Here is a 14,413-nt window from a genome sequence, read left to right as displayed (position 1 = left end):
AAAAAGGATAAAGTACGTAAAAGACAGCAGAAATTAAATAAAAGTGTTTCCTCATGAAAGGTATATTTTGGAATAGCATAGGTCTTTCAGACTTGGCTAAATACAGATATATTTCTGACGCAATCAAGGATCACAAACTTGACTTTGTTGCTGTCATGGAAACAAGATTTGTCTAGATCGAATATTAACCATCTATCTGGGGGCGCGGACTTCATATGGTACTGTCTCCCCCTAGAGGGCGATCAGGAGGGGTGTTATTGGGAATTAATTCAACAGCACTTGATTTGTCTTTAATAGTGGAAGGGGAATTCTTTATTAAATTCCATCTCCGTAATAAAAATGACGATTTCAAATGGATTTTGATGGTAGTATAAGGCCCGGCTCAAGATGACTTTAAGTCTGCTTTTTTTGTCGGAGCTCGTTCGTACGTGCCAACAAAATCCATGGCCAACGCTAATTGGGGGGATTTCAACGTCATGCGTCATAGTGAAGAAAAGAATAAGAATAATTTCAATCCCCGTTGGCCTTTTCTCTTCAACGCTGTCATCGATAGCTCTGATCTTCGCGAGATTGACTTGCCAGGGCGGCAATTCACCTGGGCAAACAATCTAATGGATCCGACATATGAGAAACTCGATAGAGTTCTAATGACTACTGAGTGGGAATTTAAATTTCCTTTGGTAACTGTACTTGCGCTAGATAGAGGTGTATCAGACCATACACCACTTCTACTGGATACCGGCGACCCATCCTACACGGGGAATACTCAACAGTTCAAAATGGAACTTAGTTGGCTTACTCATGAGGATTTTAGGGAACGGGTTACTGAAGTCTGGAATAAACCGGTAGCCGAACAAAACTCAGTACAATGCTGGAATAGGAAATTGGGGCTTTAAGAAAACACTTGCGGGGGTGGGCTTGCCACCACCATGGGGTGTACAAAGCTCAAAAGGAAAACCTACAAACAGTAGTCAATAACCTAGATACGATGGTTGAAACTAGATTGCTCACGGATGGGGAAAGGGAACAACTAGAAAAGGCACGAGATGACTTGATAAAACTCTTGAGAGAAGAGGAACTCAAGTTTTATTAACGTGCAAAAGCGACTGAGGTTCTATTGGGGGATAATAATACAAAGTATTTTCAGATGATCGCCAATGGCAAACATCGAAAGAAACATATTTTTTCCCTAGAGCATGAAGAGAATAAAATTGAAGGACAAAATAATCTAAAAAATTATATCACCCAGTTTTATAAGGAGTTATTTGGTCCTCCGGAGGACAATCATTTCACCTTAAGTGATAGGATGGATGATATTCCTCAAGTTAGTATGGCAGAAAATGAATTCCTCACAGCTCCATTCACCGAAAAGGAGATTCGGGATGCAATTTTCGCCATGGAACATAATAAAGCTTCGGGCCTAGATGGTTTCCCGGCTGAATTCTATCAGCATTTTCGAGATGTCATCAAAGGGGACCCTTTGCGCATGTTCCATGACTTGCATAATGGTGACCTTCCCCTTTTCAGCCTAAATTTTGGTGTTATAACCTTATTGCCAAAAATAAATGAAGCCAGTAAAATCCAGCAATTTAAACCCATCTGCTTGCTTAATGTGAGTTTCAAAATCTTTACGAAAGTCGCGACAGTTCGTATCCATTTATGAGAGGCCGGAATATTTTAGAAGTGGTTGTTATTCTTCATGAAACAGTACATGGGTTACATCGTAAAAATCTTAGTGGGGTTATAATCAAAATAGACTTTGAGAAGGCATATGACAAGGTTTTCAAACGCTTCGGTTGAAAGGATTTTCACTCATGTGGATTGAGTGGATTAGGTCCTTCATCTCTGGCGGAAGTGTAGCGATAAATGTAAACGATGAAGTAGGCCCTTTTTTCCAAACAAAGAAAGGCCTAAGACAAGGTGATCCGCTTTCTCCAATTTTGTTTAATATAGTTGCCGATATGCTCACACTCTTTATTAATAGAGCAAAAGAAGAGAATCAGTTAAGTGGTGTGGTACCGCACCTTTTAGATGGTGGATTATCTATACTACAATACGCCGATGGCACAATCCTCTTTTTGGAACATAGCCTGGAACAAGCTCACAGCTTGAAGACAATTCTTTGTGCATTTGAGCAATTCTCGGGTCTAAAAATCAATTTTCATAAAAGTGAAATCTTTTGCTTTGGTGATGCCAAGAATTTTGAAAGACAATACATGGAGATGTTTGGTTGTCAAGTAGGCGAGTTCCCTATTCGATATTTAGGGATTCCGATTCACTTTAGGAGGCTGTCTAATAATGATTGGTTGAAAGTGCAAGAAAGATTCGAAAAACGTCTCAGCAGTTGGAAAGAAAAAAACCTATCAGCTGGAGGTCGTTTAACACTTATCAACTCTGTTCTCAGCAGCTTACCCATGTATATAATGCCTTTCTTTGAGATTCCAAAGGGAGTCCGCCAAAAATTAGATTAATTCCGTTCACGTTTTTTTGGGCAGTGCAATGAGTAGAAGCGGAAATATCGGCTAGCTAAATGGAATATCCTATGTCAACCAAAAGACCAAGGTGGACTAGGGATACAAAATTTAGAATTAAAGAACATAACTTTACTCAGTAAATGGCTATATTGTTTGTTAACTACAGATGGTACTTGGCAGCAGATCATACGCAATAAATATCTAGGGACTAAATCTCTGGTGCAAGTCCAATGGAAGAGCGGAGATTTGCATTTCTGGGCAAGTCTCATGAAGGTGAAAAGAGATTTTCTAAGGTTCGGAAATTTTGTAATTAAAGATGGGTCACAAGTAAGATTTTGGGAGGATATTTGGCTTGGGAACAGCCCCCTTCGCGAACAATATCCTCAACTCTATAATATAGTCAGAAAAAAAGCAGGATACGGTAGCTGAGGTACTGAGGACACCGAGTCCTAATCTATCCTGGCGTAGAGACCTAATAGGCAGCAAGTTGGTGATGTGGAACAACCTTGTCTCACGACTTGCAAATGTGGTGCTAACGCACGACCGGGATGAATTCAAATGGAACCTAGACCAGCATGGTGTTTTTTCAGTTAAATCACATTATCTGGGTCTAATAAACCAAATCCTAAATAATATGAATAAGAGAATTTGGAAACTAAAAACCCCGCTTAAGATAAAAATTTTCCTTTGGTTCCTCAAGTGAGGTGTCACACTAACTAAAGACAATGTAGATAAAAGGAACTGGCAATGAAATCAACAGCGTTATTTTTGTCATGAAAATGAAACAATACAACATTTGTTCTTTGATTGACGAATGGCACGTTTAGCTTGGGCAATGGTTTATGCAGCTTGGGGTATCCCAAAACCACGCAGCTTCACTAACATGTTTGGGAATTGGCTGAACGGATTAACAAAAAATCTTAACAACTAGTCCTTGTAGGTGCGGCAGTCTTGTGTTGGTCTGTCTAGCTCTGCAGAAATGCTGTGATTTTTTATAACAAAAAATCTTCTTTTTTGCAGGTTATTTACTTGACTACTCACTGGCTCCGTATGTGGGCTATTCTTCATCAGCCTACCTTACAGAATACGCTTGTAGCGGCGTCTTATTTCTTGGCTCAGGTGGTCAAGATTTTTTTTTGCCCAGGCACATGGGTGGCGGTCTAGTAATAGGATTGGCAATCATTAATGTGTCGGCTTAGTTCATTTTTTCTGTAAAAGGTTGTGTGCTCTTAGAGCAGAGGCCGGAAATGTGGCAGAACCAGTTTGAATTACACCATTTCGAGTGCGCTAAACATCTAAACGCTCCTCAACCGGTATAATCATTGGTCTGTCGGGTAACATCCCGATGTAACCACTGAATATCTGATCGTAACTCAAGTATACATCTAGCACGAAAGCGAGTCAGAGATATAACATTCCACAATATTTTACATTACATAGATAAGGATGTAATTTGCATCAGAGTTTTAAAACTAGTAAACCAAAGTTCTAGCTTTTACACACTTTATTCCAAAGGAAATTAAAGAAATTTAATAGAAACTACATGTAAAAGAGAAGTGAAAACACAACTATACACAACCGTCGTAGGGTAGATGTCATGGTAAGCCCGAACATGACATCATTCAGCCAACTCATTGCTGGTCGGGGATGGTTTCCACTCCATAGACCAGCCAATAGGTAAAACACTAGGCCAAGTTAAACTAGTGTTTTGGTCCTTACAAGTCATTTCTAAAAACAAAATCACAAGCAAGACTGAGTATACTAATACTCAGCAAGACTAACCCGACTAAGGGTATATAATAGTCCTTTAACTAGACATGTAAGGTTTGTGAAAGCTCTGGGGTTTCTTTTGCTGAAAAGCAACAAAGAGTAGATCCTTACTATTAAATTTTAGCTTTCAGATTCTAGTTGGATTAACCAGTCTAGATAAGCACCTATCTACACAAACATGGTAGAGGAATTAATTGCATCCAACAAGATTGAGTGTCATAAATGTTTCATTTCTTACTCTATATGGAAAAGGGATAAAGCAGTCTCAATTTCCGCGAGAAACAGACGATTCTGAATCAATTTTCCAACATTGTAAGGGTAAACCTAACACACACGCTTGGAGCACTGTCGAGTCACTTCCAAGCAACCGTTTGCTTCTCATTCTGGTTCGTGGATCAGCGCCACTGTCCCCGACTACAGAGAACCGCCATTCTCTACACCCGTGGTTGTTGCAACATAAATTAACTTCATACCTCTAAAAGAGAGTGGAAGGTATGTCCACTTGCCAGGCTGATCAGTTACTAGGCTTACTGCGTACCATATTTACGGCATGTGGCTAGTACTTTCAAACGCTTAACCACCGCTACCACACACTGCAGCCTTATCAATTTATCAACACAGATGGATTTCAACCATGAAGCTTGTAATCAAATCCGTCCATGGTCCTTATAGTGATTGCAAGAAAGTAAACAATCAACTCCTAAAGCTCGCGAGTGACAGGCAATCACTCGACTTTTACCGGTCCTATTTAGCATAGCATCTATTCGAACTCAGTTTCCAGTATTCAATCAATAGGTATCTAGAATTATGCATCTAAGGTTTTCATTCAACTCTAATAACTTAAATGCACAAGTAAATAACAATAAGAAGTGGCATAATTTGAAATAATAGGATTATGCACCGGGACTTGCCTTCAGTGGTGTCTATGGAGTCAATAGGCTTTGGTTCTTCCGAATCGGAGTTCAGGACTTCAGTTATTTCAACAGTATTAGCTTGAGCTTCAGAGAAATCCCCGTCTGGCTCCTGGATGAGCTCGTACGTTCCGTCTGCTAGCGATGTTGTTTCTATATGCAATGCAGTAGTTGGAATTTGGGTCAGTTGGATCCATGCCACTCCAATTTCTTGAAATTGGATCTCATGTTGAAAATCACGCCATTGAGTGGCATGATTTTCAACATGACACCCAATTTCACGGAGTTGTGGTGGCATGAATCGAATTTTCCCTTGGAATTTAGTGAAGTGCTTGAGTATAGCTTTTCTTCACTATAAAGTTGTAAACTAATAAAGTAAACATTTAAGACTAACTTAAAAGTTTTACTTTACTGGGCAATTGTTTATAGAGTAAGAGTGAACACAATAAACTCCATAAAATAACATGAAAAAGGGGGTTTTATTTCAATAGAACAAACAACAAAAAGGATTTTTGAAAGAAATCCTGAAGAACATAAGCAATACACCAAAAAGAAATTTTTAAAGTACTAACTAGAATCCACTAATGGGTATAGAAAAAAATTATACAGAGCTAGACATACTTTATAGAACACATGGTCCAAAACTCACTCAAAGCATAGTTCTAGAACTAGAAATACAAATAAAAAGAGCTATATGTAATCCTATTTTTAGAATTAGTTACAAAAAGATTTAGCTCAAACCCACAACGTCAAACTTGTAGAGCTAATTACAAGAAAAACAACAAAATTGTTTGGCATTTTTCTGATTTTTCTACAATTTCCTAGGAATTTTTGAAGTCCACTGAAAAAGAATAAAAGGGAAATGATCTTTTTGCAGAAAGGACCCTGGAAAGATTTAAATCAAAGCAATCAAGTCCTTGGCCGGGGTCAGAGCTGGGGAACGGGTTGACCGGCCGATTCCGGCGAGGGAGGTCGCTGGCGGCGAGGGCCAAGGGGCCAGGGAGCACGAGCGGGTCATGGCGCACCTGATGGAGGGTTTGGGTAGGGTGTAGGATGGCCGGAGGGGGCTCGTCGGCAATGGACAGAGCGCGGCGGCGAGGGCGCTCGTTGACGGCGGTGCTCCGGTAGGGGAACGGCGAGGATGAGGGGCTGGTTAGCTTCATTGGATCATGGCGAAGCTAAGCAGGGGGTTGTAGAGGTCGGGGTGGCGCTACAGCGGCGGGTCTACGGTGAGCAAAGCTCGCCGGAAATGATGGACGTGAGCGGCAGTGAGGTATGCCGGCGATAGGGCTCGGTCGGGCTTTTTATAGGCCAGAAAAGATGGGATAAGCGAGGGAGGAGGCCAGGGAAGGAGCTTGATAGGAGAAAAAGTGAAATCGGCGACGGTGCAGGCCTTCCCATGGGCGGCCGGCGAGGTGTGTAGCGAAAATGGCCTCTTATGTCATATTTCAATATAATGTTTTGGCGATTGATGATACACACAACACTTGGACTAATATATGTGTTAAGATGATCATTATCAGGCTTATAGGTCCAAGTGATGAAAAGATACAAAACCCCGAAGAAATCAGGTCGAAAGGACCAAGACAGAGGTAATTTGCACTCACCGGTTAAACCGACGTGAGACAAATTACATACACCAGTGCAATGAGTTCAGAGAAGACTCAGTCAGCAGAGTGCACCTGATGAACCGACGATGGGAAAAATGATGGTGTCGGTGCAATGGACCCAGAAGCTGAGGCTAGGGTTTAGTGTCGGTTGAACCGACGATGCCTGAAGACAAGCGTCGGTGCAGTTGTCCAGAGACTCCGTTTTTTGGGGGTTTTCTGAGCTTACATACACCGGTTAAACCGACAATGAATTCAAGAGCATCGGTGTAATTGATCAAGTAGCCGTTGGAGCAGTAACGGCTAGTTGCTGGGAAAAAGCATTCATCGGTTGAACTGGTGATGACAAAAACTGAGCGTCGGATCAACCGGCGTTAAGGAATTTCGTGAGACTTTTCCCAACGGCTAGTTTGAGGGGTTGGGCTATATATATGCCACCCCACACATCATTTGATGGCTGGAGACTAAGGAAGCATAAAAGAGTTGAAGATCCTCTCCAACCACCTTAGAGCTTCATTGTACATCATATAGGCTTAAGCATCTTGTGTACTCGTCGTGTGACCCTCCGACTTGGTGTGGAGAGGCAATGACCCTTTGTGCGAGGAAGGAGACCCCTATTGGTGAGAAGCTCCGATAGTGAAGACGGTACCGTTGGTGACGCTTCGAAAGAGACGGTGGCGGTGGCCTTGTCTTGGTGACTTGGGGTCACTTAGCCTTTGCTTGCCGGAAGTCTTGGTGGCGAACGCAAGATGGTGATCAAGCGAAGAGACTCGGCATCATGCTTGTTCTTGTTGGACAAGTGGCCGTGGACGTAGGGAGGGACTTGGTGTCCTAACCGAACCACGTTAAATCGTGTGTCTTGGTGTCTTCACAGGAGTTTGCATATTCTCTCCCTTACCTCTTTACTTACCGCACTTCGTTTCTGCATTTACTCTATCTTGCGTACCTTTACTTTCCTAGTTAGTTTGATTAGGATTGGCTATAGGTTGCAAGTCTTTTGGGGTAAGTAAAGAGTAGCATAGATAAACCTTATTCATAACTAGCATGTGTAGGACGTGTTAGGTTTATCTTATGCAAGTAGTTTGAGCCCTAGGATTAGAAAGCGAATTAGCGACCCTATTCACCCCCTCCCCCTCTAGGGTCGGACACCCCGGTGATCCTTACAAGGTGGCGTGTAGAGGAGCCTCGGGACGGCGTGGCGCGGGGCTATCAGGCCAAGCAGAGGCAGTTCGAAGGGCGACGGCACTTGCACTCGACGCGTAGAAGCGGCGAGGCGGTTCGGGGTGGGATTACAGCGGGAGTCGAGCTCGCCAGAAATGAAAGCAAGGGTGGCGAGGCGGCAGCGCTGCGTGAAGCGATGGGAGAGGCGCCAGTGAGGGGTCGGTGGGGTCCAGGAGGATCAGGGAGGCAGGCGGCGCTCTAACCGGCGGCGCAGTGCCAAGCTGCAGTGGGGAACCAGCGGCGGCGGTGGCCTGCAGAGTTCCAGCAAGGCTGGAGCTTGAAGACGATTTGGAGATGCTATTTTGCAATTATAGGAAAGTTCAGGGGCCTGAAAGTAAAGTAAAATTTGCCACTGAACTAGGGCTCAAATGAAAAGTGCCCAAAATAAAAGTTGGTCAATTTTTTAAGATCTACAACTTTCATGTTGTGCAAATTTGCACTAGATCAAAGGATTTTAAAATATTTTGAGAAGTTCAAATGAACTGTAATTAATAAAGGAAAAAATACTTTTTGGTAGCAAAATCACAACAATTTTTGGGCTAAATTGCAATAAAGCTGCCAAAGTAATGATTACAAGCACATTTGCAAGAAAGCCTTTCATAAAGTTAAAATTACTCCCTAAATCCAATTCTTTTGCAAAAAGGGATTTGTAATTTTTCATAATTACAAATATACCCTTGATTTTGCAATGAAATTTTTTAACTATCAAACAAGGATAAAAAGTTCACATGTTAGACTTTGATCTAATGGTCAGACACCTTAAGTGTCACAAGAAAAATTTCAAGACGATGTTTCATCTTGATGTATCCACTTGAAATTAATAAAATTTCCTTTTTCGAAAAAAAGTGCTTCAAGAGGTGATCTTGATTCATGTCGTGCCCCTGCACCGCTCAATTCTGGCAATGCGCCACCTTGGCCTTGTTTGGTTTCTCCGTGCTAGTTCCTAGTACGAATTTCTTTTGCATGCATGAAGTACTAAATGAAATCTACTTGCAAAACCTTTTTAGGGATGGGTGTAACTTTTCGCAACGAATCTAATGACGGTAATTAATCGATGATTGACTACAGTGATGCTACCGTAACCATCCTTAAATCACGCGGCCAAAGGTCTCATTAGATTCTTCAAGGTTCATAGCGCAGGGGTTCTGAAGTTAGTTTTGTAAACTGCCATTATTTAGTACCTATAATTATTGGTCAAAGTTACTACAGTCCTAGCGTAGCACAAACCAAATAGGGCCTTTGCGAGGCAGAATTCTTTTTTTTTTGAAAGCACCCAGGAGCCCTTGGGAGTCATGTAAGATTTTTAGACGTTCGCATTGACCGGACTCAATGCAGACGAGGCTGCCCGAGTAGTCTTGGGACGCGCCATACTGAGGCACTCACACCACCACACACACTCACACACACCACGCACGCATGTCTCAGCACCTGGTGCGACACCAGGGCACGTCCCAGACAGAAATCGAACCCGGGCGGGCGGCTCCACGACGGGAGCGCTTATCATCGCGCTACCAGCGCGAGGCAGAATTCTCCAATCTGGTTGCATTCCCTTGTTGCCACGACTACCGCAGGATCCTGGTGAACCGGCAGTCGGCGCAGCGGTCACGCGTGCGCAAGCTGCAGTACATGTCGGAGCTGGAGCGCAGCGTCACGTCTCTTCAGGTGCGTGCCGGATTATGCATTTTCAGCTGAGCTCTGCCAAGAACAGCGCTATGCATCTTCAGCTGTGCTCTCCCAAGAACTGTGCTGAATTATGCATTTTGAGCTGGGCTCTGCCAAGAACCGTGCTGACTGCTGAATTATGCATTTTGAGCTGAGCTCCTGCCAAGAACCGTGCTGAATTATGCATCCCGAAAGCATTTGGAGCTGAATTTCGCCCAAAATAAAGAAAAAAATATCTGTGAATTTGACCGTGCGTGGATTGTTTCGCAGACGGAGGTGTCGGCGTTGTCCCCGCGCGTTGCCTTCCTCGACCACCAGCGCTCGCTGCTGACGCTGGCATCAAGCAGCGGATCACCGCGCTCGCGCAGGACAAGATCTTCAAAGATGCTGACCGCCATTGCCGCTCCCCCTCGTCCCCCCGATAGCAATACATCGCCGGTCACCATCGGAATTCAATTCAGCGCTGCATGCATGCAGAATTGCCATGACGATGGTGTCCCGAACCTCTCGCTACAAGTATCTGACCCGGTCTGAACTCTCCCTCCCTCTCTCCCTCTGTGTTTGTGCAGCTCATCAGGAGGCGTTGAAGAAGGAGATCAAGAGGCTGAGGCAAATCTACCACCAGCAGAGCTGAAGAACGCCTAGTTGTCCCCGGCGCCCGACGCGGCCCCGATCCGCAGCGACAAGGACCTGATCGCCAGCAAGGGGGCCGCGGAGCCCGCGCCATGCCCGCCCTTGTGATGAGGCCGGAGACCATCCATCTCTGTCCGGTCGCTGTGGTTGGGGGGGGGGGGGGGGGGGGGTAGAAGGTGGCCTCCGCCTATCGTCCATGACAGCGAGAGGTGTCGCTGCTAGGATTGGTGGTGGCGTTGCTTGGGTTTGTGCATTCCTTGGGGGTGTAATCGTGGTGTAAAGGAGAGACTCAATTGATTTGGTTTTGTTCACTCTCGCATCCTCTGCTGCTGCCTGCTGCTCCTCCTTCCACCTCCCTGATTTGTAATTTTTGTTTGGGCATTTTGGGCGAAGGTTGTTGTAGGTTAGAGGTCAAATGTAATTCAGACTGGTTGAGGTCGATTTTTGTGTTTGGGGGTGGTTTTATATCTGATCATTCGAAAAAGATGTATGTTTTCAGAACGAACCAGTCTTGTCCACATTCAATTCCTCCCAGTTGCCACTGTCTCCAGAATCTAGGCAGCTCTGCTGGAATCTGCAACTTACCGTGACTGCACTGCATAAACTACTCGCCTCGCCGAATTGTTTGTTCAACGGTGGAGTACTTTACAACCAAGCGGATTAGGATTTTTTTTTGAAAACGGAAACTTTATTGATTTCAATTTCAATAAAATACATCAAGATGATATAACGTTTTAAAACTTTTCCGACCTCTACCTAACCGACACATAGCCTACAAAAAGTCTGACAAAGATTCTGACACACTAATGACTGTCGATCCTAAGACTAGACCGCCACCCATGTACCCGGGTAAAAAGTTCTTTGCCAACTGTGCCAAAAAAAGACGCCACTACAAGAATATCCTGCGAAGTATGCCTCTGAAGGATAGCTCACATACGAAGCCAGTGCGTAGTCCAGAAGATAACCTGAAAAAAGAAGGTTGTTTGTTATCAAAAATCACTGTATTTCTACAGAGCCAAACATACCAATACAAAGGCTGTCGCGCCCACAAGGACTAGTGGTTTAAAATTTTTAGGTAATCCATTTAGCCAGCTCCCAAACATACTGGATACGTTGCGAGGTTTGATTATGCCCCAGGCCGTATAGACCGAAGCCCATACCATTCGCGTGAATCGGCAGTCAAAAAACAGATGTTGTATCGTTTCATTTTCATGACAGAAGCAGCACTATTGGTTTCCTGCCAGTTTCATTTAGCTAGATTATCTTTTGTAAGAATGACACCTCGCCTAAAATACCATAGAATTTTTTTTATCTTCCGCGGGGTTTTTAGTTTCCAAATTCTCTTGTTTAGATTAGAAATGTCTTGATGGATTAGTCCCAGATAATGTGATTTTACTGTAAAAATACCTATCTGGTCTAAATTCCATTTGAAAATCATCTCTCTCTTGACTTAGTTCCACTGTTGGCAGACATGAGGCAAGATTGTTCCACATCGCCAACTTTTTGCCAATGAGATCTCTACACCAAGATAGGTTTGAAATCTGTGCAGTTAGTACCTCGGCCAACATATCTTGTTTTTTTGACTATGTTATAAAGTTGAGGGTATTGGTCTCGTAGAGATCTATTGCCTAACCATATGCCTTTCTATAATCTTACTTGAGACCCATCCTCTATTATGAAGGTTCCAAATCTTAGGAAGTCTCGTTTGACCTTCATTAAACTTGCCTAAAAATGCGAATCTCCGCTCTTCTATTCTACTTCCACCAGTGGCAGGGGCGGGCCCGAAATTTAGGAGGTGGGTATTCAAAATTTCAAAAGGTGTAAATTTTTTTTGACAGCTCAAATTTCATAAATTACAATGATAAGTTTCGAAACAAGGACTGAATTTATCACTAGTCATCTCACCTTGTGCTCAGGTTTGATTTCGCTCAGACCTGCTTCTGCTTGCTCGCCCACACCCCACATAGGCACAACTGCTGGAGTGGCAGAGCTGTGGAGGCCCTACCACGCTGGGCGAAGCCAAAGCGCCGCGTCCTAGCCTCATGCTCCACGCCATGTACGCTCAAGTCCTGCGCCCCTGCCTGGCTGCGCTGCCCGCATCCCGTAGCACACCCAGCTACCACGCCCGTGCCGCCGATCATCTGCCCGACCACGGAGCCCCTATCACCGTCCGTCCTCGCGGCCGACGAGTCCCTACCTTCATTTGGCCTCATCGATCGCACCCTTGCCTCCAGGATCGCCGATTCGAGGAGTTAGGGTTGTTGTCTTGCGGTTGGGTATTGGGGAATCGAGGGACCGAGGGGGCACACAGGCGCTTGCCCTTTCAGTCAGTCTAGCTAACTGGCTGCCTGATTTTCAGCACCAAGTAGAAACTAGAAGTTTAGAAGCTCGTTATATTGTGTAATATTCTTATTTTTGATTCATATACATATGCTAGACTACATGTAAGTTTTGCAAAAAGTAATAAGTATTCACTTGAATATCCTTGCTACAATGTAGGCCCGCCACTGACTAGGGGCTTAGTCCCTAGATATTTATTACGTATTGTTGACACTTGATTTAGGTCAGTAAATCCGATGTAATCTGAAATGTGGAAATCATCGGCTACTAGCGTGCATCGGAGGGGTTTACATACGACGAGCGAGCATGCATGCTGATGAATCGCAAGACTGTATGAAGTCGGTGGAAAAATGTCACACCCGGTTTAAGAAAGAAACCGAATGCATCTTATATGTGCGCCAGGATCAAGTTCATACACATACGATAGACATATAAAGTGAATACCATTACAATGCCGTAACGAAAAGAGAGTATTAAGAACTTTATTACATGACCGAATGTCTTAATCTTAAGCAAATAAATAGCGTCTCAGAGTAATAGTGGAACTTCATCTTCACAGGCAAATGACTGGGAGACATACGCCTAGAACTCCTCAAAATCTTCTCGGAACTCCAAACAATTATCTTGGTCTGAATAGCATTATGCAAGGGTGAGTACGCTTATGGTTGGTACTCAACAAGTGGGAGGGAATTATACGACATGCAAGGCCAAATCAAGGAATAGCTGACATGATTTAACTGCATTTAGCACTTTTAGTGGACCAAATTTTATTAGCAAGCATTAACTAAGTATAATTTTATACCATTAACCCACATATGAGCAACTGATATAAATAACAAAACCACAATGAATAAGTCCAATTTAGATCATCTTCAAGTTCAATTATCATGTGAGAGTCCAAGCCACTCTTAACAGTGAGCACGGCTGATATATCAGTTTTACACTCATATTATAGGCATCCTTAATTTGGGACCCATCATATTATAGACAAATGCATGCATATAAAGTAAATGTGAATATGTAATAATCATTGGGACAACAATATGATCAAGGGGCACTTGCCTTCCTCAAATTGCTGCTACTGCTCAGCCTCACCGAAGTCTTGCTCTTGCCCTTGCTGCTCCTCGAATGGCGCACCATCTAACGCATCACACAAGTACATACAAGCAAGCAAGTGCAATAAATAAGAAACAGTACACCAAACAATGTAAACAATACAAAACGAGATTATAAAACTACCGTACACGTAACAAGGATTGCATGAGCGCAAGAATCGTTGAAAACAGAGTTAAAACGATTAAGTTATGGCCAAAACAAGGTTTCAGGGGCTTATTTGTGAAAGATTTGAAAGAGAAAGAGCTCTGACTAAAGAAATCGAGGACTAAAACATTATTAAACCCTAAATGCGAGGGCTAGAAGGCAAAAACTAGGGTTCTGAATGGTGGGTTCTATATTAGAAAAGGTTAGGGGCTAAAACATAAAATAAAGGGCTTATTTGTAAATATTTTTGAACTGTGATGGACGATGGGTTGATTTTGGAAAAATAGAGGGGCTTATTTACAAAACCGACTGGGTTGACCGGTATAGACTTCGTTGACTTTTATTGAATCTAATCTGGGCCGTTCGATTAAGATCTGACGGCTCGGAATCCATATTTTAAATAGCGGGCTATAGGATTTAGCGGCAGGGTCCTCAAAACGCTATTAGCGCCGCTATAGCGCCGCTATAGCACCGCTATAGCCCGCTATTTAAAACAATGCTCGGAATAGATCGGATCTAGATCGTTGGATCTAGA

The 14,413-nt window shown here is 43.4% G+C and overlaps 1 protein-coding gene across 1 annotated transcript; it reads left to right on the top strand.

Moving 5' to 3' along the window:
- The first annotated feature begins 9,399 nt into the window (after positions 1-9,399).
- LOC120709774 (transcription factor RF2a-like) lies at positions 9,400-10,410 on the top strand. Its single transcript, XM_039995427.1, has 2 exons — positions 9,400-9,645; positions 9,916-10,410. Exons 1-2 carry the CDS (start codon positions 9,400-9,402, stop codon positions 10,177-10,179), a joined length of 510 nt encoding a protein of 169 aa, XP_039851361.1. The 3' UTR covers positions 10,180-10,410.
- Positions 10,411-14,413: the final 4,003 nt, after the last annotated feature.

Source organism: Panicum virgatum, chromosome 5K (assembly GCF_016808335.1).
Source record: "Panicum virgatum strain AP13 chromosome 5K, P.virgatum_v5, whole genome shotgun sequence".
Taxonomy (NCBI): Eukaryota; Viridiplantae; Streptophyta; class Magnoliopsida; order Poales; family Poaceae; genus Panicum; species Panicum virgatum.
This window is presented reverse-complemented; position numbering and strand designations above follow the sequence as displayed.

Bases quoted from the DNA above. Each gene is read 5' to 3' on its own strand.
- LOC120709774 (XM_039995427.1), top strand. From the start codon at position 9,400: ATGTCTCAGCACCTGGTGCGACACCAGGGCACGTCCCAGACAGAAATC. The intron at 9,646-9,915 runs GTGCGTGCCGGA...ATTGTTTCGCAG, and splicing joins GCAGCGTCACGTCTCTTCAG to ACGGAGGTGTCGGCGTTGTC.